Raw genomic sequence first — 13,207 nt, 5'->3', positions numbered from 1 at the left:
GACACACACATTTCCCTTTCATTTTTGGAGGGGGAAAGTGCGTCCTATAGGGCGAAAAATATGGTATTTTCCTGCAAAACGATTTCCCTTATATAATGCACTTTTGCAAGTTATTTTCATGGATATACACATTTATATGCATTTTTTAACACACTGCTTGCCTGGAGAACTGCATTGCAAGATTTGGAGCAGTGGGAATATCCTAGGCCAGCTGGGTTTCAGTTTCTGTATCGTTTCATAAAGTACAGATCAGATTAGTGTGAACTGAATCAAATTTCTCCCCCATCCCTTGATGGTAGTAAGGCCAGAGTAACCTAATCCACACACAAAGAACTCCAGGGGCTCATGGCTGATGAGGAAATAACACCCCCCCACCACTATTTCCCCGTCCCAGGCAATTGGATCAACAATGGTTTGAACTGTGGGGGTGACCAATTCTTTTTCACTCCACTCCAGTGAAAGAAGGGAGTAGAGGTTCTGTCAGCTGAGCAAGGGAAGGTCCTAGCATAGAAATTTTAGCGGCACCTGGGCCATTATTACACACTGCATTATGTTCAGAGTACGGATGTAATTGAAGTTCGGGTTTTCTTTTTTAATTACTCTCCTTTATTGGGGACGGGGCTTTACAATAGGGGCACAACGCTACGTCTCACAGTCATCTGGGATGGTAATGATCAGCGACTGTTCGATCACATCCGGGGGACCAAAGTTCTCGTTTGAAGAGAGTCTCTGTACAGGGAGCTCCTCGCTCAGGGAGCCGTGGCCGAGTGGCTCCGCCACGACTTCCTCGGCAGAGCCCCCCTCCAGAGCGTGAGGGGGCTGCAGGGCCACCACCACGGCCTTCTCGTCCTCGATGATCAGGTTCCGCAGCTTCCTCTGGCGGGGGTTGTAGTTCTCCACCCGGTCGTGGATCTCCATGTGGCGTCTCAAGTGGGCCTTCGAGAGAGAGCAAGAGGAGAGACGGTTGGCATGTCGGAACCCAGAGCCCACAAATGGAAGTGGGGAAGAGCAGCTAAGGGCCCTTTCTGGCGGTAACAGATGCACTGCTGGGCAAGGAGGCAAGGCAGGGGCTGAGCTGGGTTCCCTTAGGCAGGTCTGCCTCAGCCGGGCATCTGCACCAGAGGGACACCTTACGGGTTTGGGGTGAGAATGACAAAATGTCTGAAGGTCTCTGGACAACTGAGAGTACTTTATGGAGGGCCAGTGGCTCTCAAGGGGGTCACTTTTGAAAGTGTTTAGTCATCCTAAGGCAGAGAATTCTCTTTACTTCTTCCTGCCAAGGGCCACACTCCATGAAGGATAATCTCTTGGGGGCCGCTTACACGTGTTGGGCAGGGACCCAAGAGAAAAGTGAACAGAGCCACCCTCTTGTCACTCTCACCTCCTGCCCCAGTTCCCACCCCAAGTTTCCCCTCTGCTAGGCACTTGCAGATGTCGAGGGCCACATGAAAATAGACAGAGGGCCACAGGTTGGCCACCCCTTTCCTCAGATGAAGGGGGGAATCAATGCAGGTACTGTAGGGAGAGGGAAGAAGGAAGGAAGAATTGCAAGAATGAGAAAGAAAAGGCATTGAGAGGGGATTTGAAGAGCCTGGGAGTCAGCTAACAAACACAAACACAAAATTCCCACAAGTGCCGCATCATACCTGCCGTGTGAACTTGTAGCCACATTCTGTGCATTCGAACTTCCTCACCCCTTTGTGCCGACGGACGTGGACACGCAGTTGCTCCACAGCTGGAAAAGCAAGACCAAGGGCCCATTAAGTGGCTGCCTAAGGACAGCATCCAGCCCAGCGCTGCCCACTCCTCCAGATGTTTCTGACAACTTCTCCCAGGGGCTGTGCTGGCCATGTCCAAAACTTCTGGAGGGCAGAAGCCTGGCCAACTTGGACAGTAGCTCTACCAAGATTTATGCCCAGCCGTCCCGCCCTAGGTGGCCTCTTTAACTTGGCTTAAGTCTGGGGTCTCCCTGAATACAAAAGCTCAGTCCTCTGCCACTAAGCCAGGTGCAGACAATCTGGTGCCCCGATCCTAATCCCTGACCATACCAGACCCTGGGGCTGGTGGGAGTTGTAGCCCAACAGTACCTGGAGGGCACCAGATTGGCAAAAGCCAAGCTGCAGGATCCGTGCTCCTCAACTGCGTAGTTCCATCTTACACAAAAGCCTTCGCACTGCGTGTTTTGAGACAGCAAGGCTTCGCCCCTCTTAACAAGCATTTCACTCATTCACTCAGTTGTTTCGGCACTCCCTCCCCTTACCTTTGAAAGTCTTCCCACAGATCTGGCAGAAGTGGGGCCTCCCTTCCTGGTGCCGGCTGGCAATGTGCCTCAGCAGGGGGCCTCTCTCGGTGAACTTTTGGTCACAAAACTCGCAGCTGAAGGGACGCTCGCCTGTGTGGGTCCGGTTGTGCTTGTCCAGGCTTGCTGATGTGTGCACACAGAAGAGAAAACCAGTCAAACAGGAGGAGAGGCCTTCTTTATATTTCTACATACACACCAGACTGTATTACAAAAGTGATGGGAATGGAAACATAGCTTTAAAAGCACCCACTATTCCTTCCTGACTAATGACTAGAGCTGCAAGATGTATCAGTAATTTGTCCGAAACCCATACGAAGTTCACACCGCAATACTGGTTTCAGACTTTTTGAGCTGGCGATACATCACGGCTCCCTGGCTCCAGCCAGCACAGTGCACCTCACTCCAGTCTGCCTGCAGCTTGTTCCTCCCCGTTTCAACATTGTGGTGCATCACCAGTTTGCGTTGTTTGGGAGGTTATACATCACAGTGCTGAAAACCTGATATTGCCCAGGCCTCCTGCCGACTGAGAGGTTCTCTAGGTTCCCAGAGAGCTTGGGTGGGACAGGCCCAAAAGTCCTAAGCAGATGCCCTGTGCCAACTCTGCCCTTCAGTGGGAACGGCCCCAAGGGCCAGGCTGTACCCATACCTTGTGTGCGAAAGGTTTTGCCGCAGAGGTGGCACTGGAAGGGCTTCTCCCCTGTGTGGGTGCGCAAGTGCATGTTGAGGTTGGCCTTCTGGGTGAAGGCATGCTGGCAGAACTCGCAGACATAGGGGCGCTCGTTCCTGCAGAGACAGGAGGAGGAAGGGCAATGCTAGAGCATACTGGGGCATGGAAGCTCCCTGTGGAAAGGGACAAAGCAGGCCACTTCTGCACACCTATGCTTAGCTTTGATGTGCATCTGCAACCCGTTGCGACTCGAAGCCCTGTGGCCGCACTCCTCGCAGACAAACAGCTTCTCCCCGCGGTGCTTGAAGGCCTCGTGGAGGTGTAGCTCCGTCCGCGACAGGAAGCACTTGGAGCAGGCAGAGCACTGAAGAAGGAAGAGGAGGAAGGATGGACTGGGGTCAGGGGGCTAAGCGGGCTAAGCAGTCTTGCGGAGGAGGCCTCAGGCTCAACCAATTCCTCGCAGACTTCCCCTTTCCCCCATTAACATCCCTGGCGGTCGGCCTTCCCTTCATTCTCGCATGTTAAGGAAAGGTGCCATCTCCCAAGCAAACCACATTCCCTGTCTCCACTGGGTTTGCTGTAACAAACAGGTTTCAGAAAAAATAAGGTTGTGTTTTTTTTAAAAAAAGATGACAAGTCGTAATCGCCAGTAACGAAGTATTGTATGCAGCTGTGTGATTTACTGGGTCAATAATACAAACGTAGCAAAAGGGAAAGGAAGTGTGGGTTGTGATGACAGAATCAAAGCAATTGCAAGTTTTTGTTTTAACAAAGAAGATGAAAAAGTAACCTTGGAGTGTACTAAACCCAGACACTTACATACTCCCTGTGAGGCCTAATTCTCCTGAGCTGCTGTGTTTCCATATAAAATAAAAATTAGACTCAATGGCGAAGAAGCCATCTCAAGCACTTTGTCCCCTGGACAGTTTCAGCTTAGGTGAGATTTTCCCAAGAAGGGCGATTTGCCAAGTCTCGGCAAACACCGATACTCACCGCGTGTGGCTTGGGGGCCCCATGTAGCTTGATGAGATGGCTCTGCAGGTCCTTCTTCTGCATGAACTGCTGGATGCAGGAAGAGCACTAGAACACAAGGGGACACAAGAGCCGCAGGTCAGTGGCAGATGAGGGTTGCTATTCTTGTTTTCATTTGAAAAGAAAACCCATTTCTCACACTGAACCACACCTTACAAAACCAACCTTCCCTCCATACAGTTATCTGAACAACATCCCACATATTACAAAGGATGTTAAAAACAAAAATGGAGATTCCGAAAACAAAGGATAATCCCTCGTATTTATAGGGTGAGGTGCAGAGCTGGAATAATTCTGAAGGTCTACTTTCTTCTCTTTCCCCCTTTTATCAAGGCTGGAGGCTTCCCAAGTTCATTATTTAGCATCCTTAAGGTTTGGTGGGAATCTGATAAAGAGCATTGCAGGGATGGAACTCTACTCTACAACTCTACAATTCTGGATACTTACACATTGTGCTGCAAGCACCTGTCTGTCAATATTACTGTATAAAACGAAGTCTTGCTGTGCGCTCATAAAGGAGACTTTTTTTTCATTTGGCCTCTACTTAAACCAACTTTTCCGTTAACCTTTCACCTTACTTGGTTAAACCATTCTTCTTTAGGAACCCCCTCAAAATGCTTCCAAATCTTTCTAATAATCATCCCTGTAACTTTTAAGTATTCTGTTAACCCTTTTACAGGCTGCTCCTTCATTAGGGCTGTTCCCGGAAGTCCTACAGTAGCCATTGGTAACAAAGGATACAGCACCATCCATAGAGCAGACCTGAGCATAGAAGGGCGAGGGGAACCTCAGCTCCAAGCCTCTGTGCTTAGTTGAGCACCTGGCCAGGGTGTTCAGGTACAGCTTCTGTTCCCGATGCCAGCCTTCCCCTCCCTCCAAAAGCTGGGGCCCTCCATATGTTTTGGACCACAACTCCCATCAGCCCCAGCTGGCAGGGCTGCCTTGTAGCTTCAAAGGGAAGGTTGAGGATATGTGAATCGCTCCCCTTCCCCAAAGTAAAATGTCCTGTCGCAAGGCAGCCAGCAAGACTCAGGGGCAAGGCAAGCTGACCTTATAAGGCATCTCTCCTGTATGGGACACCATGTGCACACGGAGCTCCATCCGCCTCTTGAACATCTCTTGACAGACAGAGCAGGTGAAAACCTGGACAGAAAAGGGAAAAGGACATTCAGGGAGGTGGGGGGGGGGGGGAGAGCCCTGCATGGAACTGCCAGCTCCAAGGAGAGCGAGCAAACCTACAAGTTCGAGAAACTCAGCCAGAGACTCTGCTGCTTCAGGAAGCAGGCAGAGAAATTTAAGAACAGTCCTGCTGGATTAGGCCACTCACCCATCTAGTCCAGCATTCTGTTTTCACAGGGAGCAATCAGATGCCCCAGGGGGGGGAACCTGCAAGCAGGATTCAAGCCCAAGGGCAGCATTCTCCCCTCCTGTGGCTTCCAGCCTCTGTGTCTTTTGATTAGCTTACAGCCACATGAGGCTGCACTGTAGAAGGAGAAGAAGGCCACATTGCTCCTCTTCTAGACATCACCCAACCCCCAACAGCCCCTTTTTGTCCTGACTCAATGCAGGCACAAATCCTTAAGTCACCCCTCTCCAGATGGAGCCTGGAGCTGCCATTTCTGCAGCTGGTGCGTTTGCAGCTCAGTGCTGACAGGCTGTGTCAGTGTCGGCTCCCTGGTGGACTAGACAGGATTTGAACCCGGGTCTTCTACATCTCAACTCAGCCCTCTCTCTTGGGCACCATAACAGCCTCCACCCACCCAGTACATCAGGGCTGCTCCTCCAACAGCACTGCAAGAGTGTCTGTGTGTTTTCCAGCTGTAACCCCCTCCTTCCCATAATACCTGCTCTGAACGGTTCATGCAGTTCCTGGCTTCGTGCTCCAGCAGGTTCTCCTTCCGGAAGTAGCATTTTCCACACTTTGAACATTCAAAGGGCTTCTCACCAGTGTGCTTCCTGCAGGTTACAAGGATATGTTTTCAATTGCTGGTTCTAAATGTGTTTTGATGTATTTTTAGCTAGTTAGTTTTTATTACTTTGTATTTTGTAACGATGCTTTTAAATGTTGGAAGCTGCTTTCAGAAAGGCAGGATATCAATACATTAAAATAAAATAACACACAACAGCAACAACAGCAGCAGTTGACTGTCAGGAGTTTGTGACTCCCAATTGTTTAACAATACCAACAGATATCTTCCTTCCCCACTCCACAGCTAAATCTGGCTGCTGAAACAAAGAAAGTCTGGAGTAACCAGAAGCAGACTTCTGTCTGAGAAGAATGAGTTCAGTCCAGTTCTGGTCCTGAAAACAAATCCATCCACGCAGAATGTGCTCAAAGGCACCTGTCCTGGACTCCTCTAAGTTTTGCACCTGGGCTCTCTGGCTTCTAATAAGAAATCAAGTTTGGAGTCTGCCCATTCCTGCTCCAAATGCTGGGCAAGGAGCCAACCGTGCCTCAATTCACAAGCTGGTTCTTGGGGCAAAACAGGCCGCCCATATCTTTGTGAGCGTGACACCCTCCCCAGCGCAAGGCATGCGAACTTGCCTGTTGTGCACCTTGAGATAGTACTTGCTGAGAAAGGACTTGTGGCAAGTGGGGCATTCAACTGGTCCCGTCGCACCCCTGCGGCTTCCCAGCATCCCGGCTTCCAGCAGGCCACTGTTCCCAGCAGTCTTGGAGCTGCTGGGCTTCCTAGACAGGTGAGTTCTCCTTTTGGTCCTCACGCTCTTCTTCCCGGGAATGTAATCCTCATCCCTTTCCTTGCTCCCTCCTCCTTCATCTTCAGCTGTCAGGTCATTTGAGCCGGGAGCCTCCTGCGTTTCCCGCTGCGAGAAAAACAGGGCAGTAACGTCTACACACCCACCCAAACACAACTTTGTGTACTACGATAAACAGAATCCATCACAAAGGCTAGCCACTTGACCAGTTAAAAAATAATAATACTTGGCCATATATGATGGTCAAGTATTTAAAACATTCATTTAGTACAACTGTAAGAAAGGAACTAACTATAGGCTAATTTCAATCCTGCCGATTAGTTAAGCGTTCCAAGTAAAAGTTCTATTGCCATCAAGTGTTATTTGTAGCCTAATCACATAGTGCAAATAAGAGGCGCAGGTGAAACAAGTTCAGGAGATTCAACCATTCTCCTTTACTTGATCCCAGGACCTGAGGAATAGCCCAAACCATTGTAAATGTTGTTTAAAATTTTATTTTAAACTCACACAGCAGCTCTAAGACAAAGGTACTTTGATGCTTTCTGGGTGTTTTGGACCACACCACCAGGACAGATGGGAGTTCTAGCCCAAAAATTCTGGAGGGCATGAGGCTGGGGGAAGTTGCAATACAAGCATAGCTAGACTATTTCAACCTTTACACAGGTCAAACCTGGTTTAGCAATGGAGTGTAGACTTGAGAAGGAGCTGCTGAAGTTGATCATGGCCCCTTACACATTTTCAGGTGTACACTTCAAATGTGCAGAGGAGTCCCCAAGACCCCTGTGAGCACACAGTCCTCATATCACCAGCTCTATCAGTTCCATTAAATAGACTGGCTGCCACCCACACAAATACATTTTCACCATCCCTGAAATTATCTGGACTGTTACTATCAGGCTGTGGACTGTTAACTGGCGGTATCTGATGAGTGACCTCTGAGTTTCCCAATATTTAGACTAAGCTCCACCTTTTTCAAGAACACAACACACAACCAAACTACTATGGGATGGATGAACTGACCTTGTCTCTCCCCTGGCCTCCCCCAAAATCCAAGGCAGTCCTGTCCCCCGTCCCCCCATTTCCTGAGATGCTTATTCTGTTCAGTTTCTCAGAACAGCAGCTGCCTGAACCTAGAATCCCACCAGGCAGCTCTCAATCTTGCAGAGGCAGCTTGACTGAGTAGGCCAAACCAATCCTTCCACCATTCTACATGGAACTACAGTTAGGTTTCTTCTCTAATATCCCGCTACCCATTGTGACTTTCAGCTGCAGTAAAACATTTTTAGCATTTTGTTAGAGAGACCTGGCCTTTGGGACAAACAAGAACGCAAACTGGACTTAGAAGATTCAGAAGCTCTTTGTTTACAAAGACTCACAGCTCAAACCTGCACTGCGTGTATGTGAGTGAGAGGGAACTTGCTACTGCAGTATGACCCCATCTGCAGGTTTTGTAGCACTAACAGCAGCCAGGCCTTGAAATCAGAGCTGTTAGTTATTTCTGAGTTGCTTTTATTAGTTCGTGCTGTACTGGGACAAAGTGCACAGTTTTGTTGATGCCTGTTGACATATGTGATATTTCTGCATTGCCTGGATTTGCTGTATATGGATGTGTGCTGCTTTGGAAACAACAGGCCTGCGTAGATCTGATGTTAAAACATGTGAATCTGCACCATGCCTCATTGGATTTATTTGGTGCTTTAACAAAAAGAAAGGTAAATGAAATGAGGATTCTGCAATTCAAATTCTGCATCATAAAAACTGCAACATGCACAAATCACTGATTCTAGCAAAGCCCTAAGTACAAGCTGGGATGAATTTGTGACTCATTCATCTAGCGTGTTTTTGTCATTGTTCAATATTATTAAAATTAGCAGATGGGAAACAAGGAAATAATAGTTTTCCTACAGCCACTACACCTATTTATACATACAGAAAAAAATACTATGAAAGATCCCACCCACCCAGAAACACTGTGTATAACCCTATTCAAAATCCTCATGAATCAGGTCAAGGAGGTTTAATGTACACAACTTTCAGGCTCTTGTAAATCTCAAAAACTTGCATTTTTGAATAGCTAAGTTTCTAGTCCTCGTGATTACTCAGATAAGCTGGAGAGCTGAACAAAGACCAGACTAACTGAACACTTGTGGTTGCTAACTACAAACTTTCTGAGCCATTCCAGGTTGTTGGAAGATAGTCTACCATAGTAAAGCGTCTTGAATTTTTCAACTTTCAAATTCCAAAAATGAGGGGTGCTAAAAAGTTGTAATATCAAGAAGTTTTGGTTAAATTAATACAAATTAGTTTTGCTTGTTAAGTAAAATGTGTGTAAAATTGCAAGGAAATCATTAAAAATGACTGCCAAGTACTTGCAGTTACATTATATATTAATATATATATATTTTAGCATTATGACATTTTCGGAAGGTAGAATTAAACTTCTTTAGTTTTCCAAAAGCAGTTTATGTGCTTCTTCATTAGGCATGGACTTATCAAGCTCAATGTTGTCCAATCACAAAAACATCAGATTTGAATTCTTCACACCCAAAAACATATTTTTAAGACCCCTCACTGAAGAGATTTGCAATAATTGAAGAAACACTCCCTAAACTGGCATGCCCTACCACCATAAGCATTTCTGATCTGACTAACCACATATGTACATTTGGGTTCACTGCAGTATAAACCAGATTCCTCAGCTGCTTTCTGGAGGTGCAGAAGTTTGCCAATTTGAATTATGGGAAACATCTATGGAAGCTTATTAGCAGTTCCATGCCTTAAAAACTGGCAATGATGGACAAACTGACTGGAACAGAGTTTACCAATCCTCCTGTAACATGTACAAGTGCAAGACAGACTTGACTACCTTCCTGAACATACTCCTGCCTTGCGGCCCTCTGAAAACTGAATATGTATGCCAGGGTGTATCCCAGGATCCTCTGCAAAGTTGTTCTGCACACCAGCAAAGGCTTCCCCAAGGACCCCAAGTTGCTTCCCCACAGCTGCGAGTCCCTAAATGCCAGAACATGCAGTAACCCCAGAGATCTTGAATTCCCCCACCCCAGAGACACCCAGCCCCTTGGTGCAGGTCCCAACCCATCCTCCTCCTGCTCCCACATTAAGACAAGCAGCAACGGCGTTCTGCTGCTTTGTCCCCACCAACATTGCTCGCTGCTTTAAGGCGCCTTTATTCTCAAACCGGGACGGGGCTCGTCGCGGACAAAGGCAACCCCTTTCTGTTAGCACATGACTCCACACGCCACCTCATGATTGGCGCCCGCATCCTCGGCGGCTCCTCTTTTCAGTGGCCTTTTTAGGAGCTCCTTACATTCCGGGGTGCTCTTTACTTCACCTGCATTGCTCAGCGCTATTGTTTTGGGGGACCTTTTCAGCCTTCCCCGAAGGAGACAGGGGCTCTCTCTTTGGCCCTGGGCCACTTTGCTGCCCCGGATGCAGGGGCTCGGGCTGGCTTCTCGAGCAGTGTCACCTGGGGGCACAGCACCACCAAGGGCTGGCTCTCCCCGCGTCTCGGCTAGCGCTTCGGAGCGACCCCCAAGGTCCTTTGCGAGTGGAAACGGGCCATTCTGGTCGCCGCCATCCAGGCGCCCAGGCTTGAACTCCTGGCAAAGCCTGACTGCCTCTGGGATGCAGAGCTCCTTGGCCGCCTCAAGAAGTTTCTCCCAGTTCTCCGCGGTGATGGCCAGATGGCCTGTGTAGAAGAAGTCGAGGAGGAGTGTGAAGATCTCCACAAAGGTCTCTGGCAGGATGATTCTGCTGGAAGCTCCGTCGTACATGCTCTGGAAGAAGGAGCTGCAACACGCCAAGACACTCCAGTGCGCCTTGAACACCAAGCTGCCCACTGCCAGGGTGGCATCGCAGTACTGCCCACTCTCCCGCTGCTTGTTGAGTTCCTGCAGGACACGCACACTGTGCTGGACAAAGGAGCCCTCCATGGTCTGCTGTGGGAGAGAAAGAAAGTGCGGGAGTAGAAGGGTCAGGGATTCTTTAGCTAGGATTCCTGCATTGCGGAGGTTTGGACTCCATCAGGGTTTCCCAAACTTGGGTCTCCGGCTGTTTTTTTGGACTACAACTCCCATCAACCCTACCTAGTAGGACCAGTGGTCGGGTGTAATGGGAATTGTAGTCCAAAACAGCTGGAGACTCAAGTTTGGGAAACCCTGGACTAGATGAACCCTTTGGGTAATTGTAACATTCTGTGATTGTAAGTGGATGGAAACATTGAAATCCAAGCTAAGTACAATGAGAGGTAGGCTGCTCATCTTGGCAATCAGGCAGGGGTAGAGAACAAAACACTTATGTACTGTATTCCTTATTATAATTGTATTTATGTAATTGCTTTTTTTCCAAGTTGCACAGATACTGCTTTATGACATTTGTTTTGTATGTTGTAAACAGCCCTGTGGCCTACTGATGAAGGGATGAGCAGTATATGAATTTAATAAAGAGCAATAATATTTATTTATTAATAAATAACAAATCATAATGCAGAGGGGTGTTGCTTTAATTGTGTAAGGAGCCACAAGTCCTGGTCTGGGAAAAGGGTGGGAAATAAATATAATAATGATAACAATAATAATTACAGGGTGTGGGCTCTGGGCACAAACTGAATTATTTCGTCAACTGCATTAACATCTGTAAAATTTGGTTCCTTCATACCCCAGACCCAAACAACAGCATAAAAATAGATGAAATGAGCAGCACCGTGACTGTCTGTCTTTCCTGCCATAACTTTTCAGCTAAAAATGAAAACAAAGCAAGTTATGTGTCCACAGCAAAACCTCAATGTTCATTTGTAGCGTCCCCCAGGCAAGATAATTAGTGAGCAGAGCCCAACCAGTGTTAATATTATACCAATTATTAACGCTCCCCTCTCTCGAAACACCGGGGGCAGAAAGCAAATAGCAAAGCCAAAGCACTCTCCAAACGAAAATGTCCCTGCAAGCCTGATCACAGGAAGGAAAGAAAAAAAAAAGCAACATCTCCGAGCAGGAGTAAGGCAACCCCCCTCCTTCTGTGTAAAAACGCTTGGAGATGAACTAGTGCGGTGGGGGGGGGGGCTGTCAGACTACAACTCCCATCATCCTTATCCACTGGCTGTGTTGGTGCTGATGGGAGTTGGAGTCCAACAACTACTGCAGAGCACCCTCCAAAAAAATATCATGGGGGGGGGGGGAGGAATGGGCTGTATTGGAGGATTAATGACTGAAATGAAAGGAAGGCATGGGGGGGCGGTATTGCCATTCAGGGTAAAGGAAGGCTGCATGTGGCGAACTGCCATTTCAGTTTAATTAATAAGCAAGCGACCAACAAGGAAGGGGGATTTCACTGCCTCTTCCCCCACCCCCAATAGCCGGGGGTCTCCCTCTTATTATGGGATAGCGGAAACTTGGGGAAACAAACCACAGGCTGGGGAGGCACTACTTGCCCCCACCCCGCCAACAATGCGCACTTTTAAACACCCTTCACCCGCTTACCTCGGCTCTGCGCTCCTCCCTCCCCTCTTATAGCGCGCCCAGCCCAGGCACAGGAGGGGCAGAGAGGAGCCAAAGCGCCGCCATCTTGGACCGAGCAGGGACGTCGTGACGTCAGCGCGGCGGCATGGGGCGGGCGGAAGATATGCTAATAAAGAAGGCGGGGTGACCGTGACGCCCCGCCCCTCTCCTTCAGCTCCAAAGCGGCGCTGCCCAAGCGACTCATCCGGCGCAGGACCCGATTCGAATTAAGGGGGGTTCATCAAATCACAGAGCTGTAGAGCTGGGAGGGATCTCAAGGCGCGGTCCTTCACCCAACTTGAAACCATACCGGACCCTGTTTAGTTTAGCAGTTTTATTGCATACTCTTTTTTTTTGGAAATCGAGACAGCTAGTTAGATCAGTACTATTTAAATAATCATCATAATTTAATAATACGATGTAAAGCAAATGCAGCAATAGCGGTAAGCAAACCACACTCAGATCCCACTGAGGCGCAGCGCCTTTGTCTGCAATATGAAAGTATCATTGTTTCCAGAGTGATGGGTGCATAGCAGGCAGTTGGCAATGAAGTTTCTTTCTTGCAGCAGCAGGATTAACAAAGCTGCCCTAGCCCACAGCAAAGCTGTCAGTCCCACTAGCACCATCACATGCCTTCCTTCCTCCTGCTCTCAGCCGTCCCATCAAATCAAGAGACCGCAGTCGCTGGTACCGAGTTTCCAACGTATTAGAAAAAAACAGGCAGGGCTAGAGCAAACCAACAGATTATGCCAAGCCCACAAATGGCACTGCTTTCCATATTCAGTGAAGAAAAATCTTGGTCTATTGTAGAAGGAATACCTTACAATTTTAAATTTACTGCTGCAAAATGCCTTGCAAAAAAAGGGGAGGAGCCCCCATTTCTAATTAATAATAATTGCACGTTAGCCTTGGTTGTTATTAGTTATTTTGGGTGCCACATAGCTCTTCAACAACAGGGCAGGTGACGTCCCGCAA

At 48.2% G+C, this 13,207-nt stretch overlaps 1 protein-coding gene across 2 annotated transcripts; it reads right to left on the bottom strand.

Moving 5' to 3' along the window:
• Positions 1 to 583: 583 nt before the first annotated feature.
• Positions 584 to 12,349, bottom strand: ZBTB48 (zinc finger and BTB domain containing 48). Of its 2 annotated transcripts, none has more exons than XM_083752609.1 (11): positions 12,215 to 12,349; positions 9,983 to 10,678; positions 6,543 to 6,827; positions 5,846 to 5,953; positions 5,052 to 5,144; positions 3,963 to 4,049; positions 3,179 to 3,333; positions 2,949 to 3,085; positions 2,261 to 2,425; positions 1,647 to 1,735; positions 584 to 936 (listed from the first exon to the last, which is right to left on the bottom strand). In XM_083752609.1, the coding sequence occupies exons 2-11, from the start codon at positions 10,670 to 10,672 to the stop codon at positions 643 to 645; spliced, it is 2,103 nt and encodes a 700-aa protein (XP_083608735.1). In that variant the 5' UTR covers positions 10,673 to 10,678; positions 12,215 to 12,349; the 3' UTR covers positions 584 to 642. The 2 variants fall into 2 exon arrangements, with proteins under 2 accessions (XP_083608735.1, XP_083608736.1); XM_083752610.1 differs by having other exon boundaries at positions 9,983 to 10,675; positions 12,215 to 12,348.
• Between the last annotated feature and the right edge of the window lie 858 nt (positions 12,350 to 13,207).

Source organism: Podarcis gaigeae (genome assembly GCF_964106915.1).
Source record: "Podarcis gaigeae genome assembly, chromosome: 8".
Taxonomy (NCBI): Eukaryota; Metazoa; Chordata; class Lepidosauria; order Squamata; family Lacertidae; genus Podarcis; species Podarcis gaigeae.
The sequence above is the reverse complement of the archived record's forward strand: the minus strand, read 5'-3'. Positions and strand labels throughout refer to the sequence as shown.

What these genes read in the sequence shown, in the direction of transcription:
- ZBTB48 (XM_083752609.1), bottom strand. Translation starts at nt 10,672, where the DNA reads ATGGAGGGCTCCTTTGTCCAGCACAGTGTGCGTGTCCTGCAGGAACTC. An exon ending in ATGCGGGCGCCAATCATGAG is followed by an intron (nt 6,828 to 9,982) that starts GTGGCGTGTGGA and finishes TTTTTCTCGCAG; the next exon opens with CGGGAAACGCAGGAGGCTCC. An exon ending in CACATCAAAGCTAAGCATAG is followed by an intron (nt 3,086 to 3,178) that starts GTGTGCAGAAGT and finishes CTGTCTCTGCAG; the next exon opens with GAACGAGCGCCCCTATGTCT.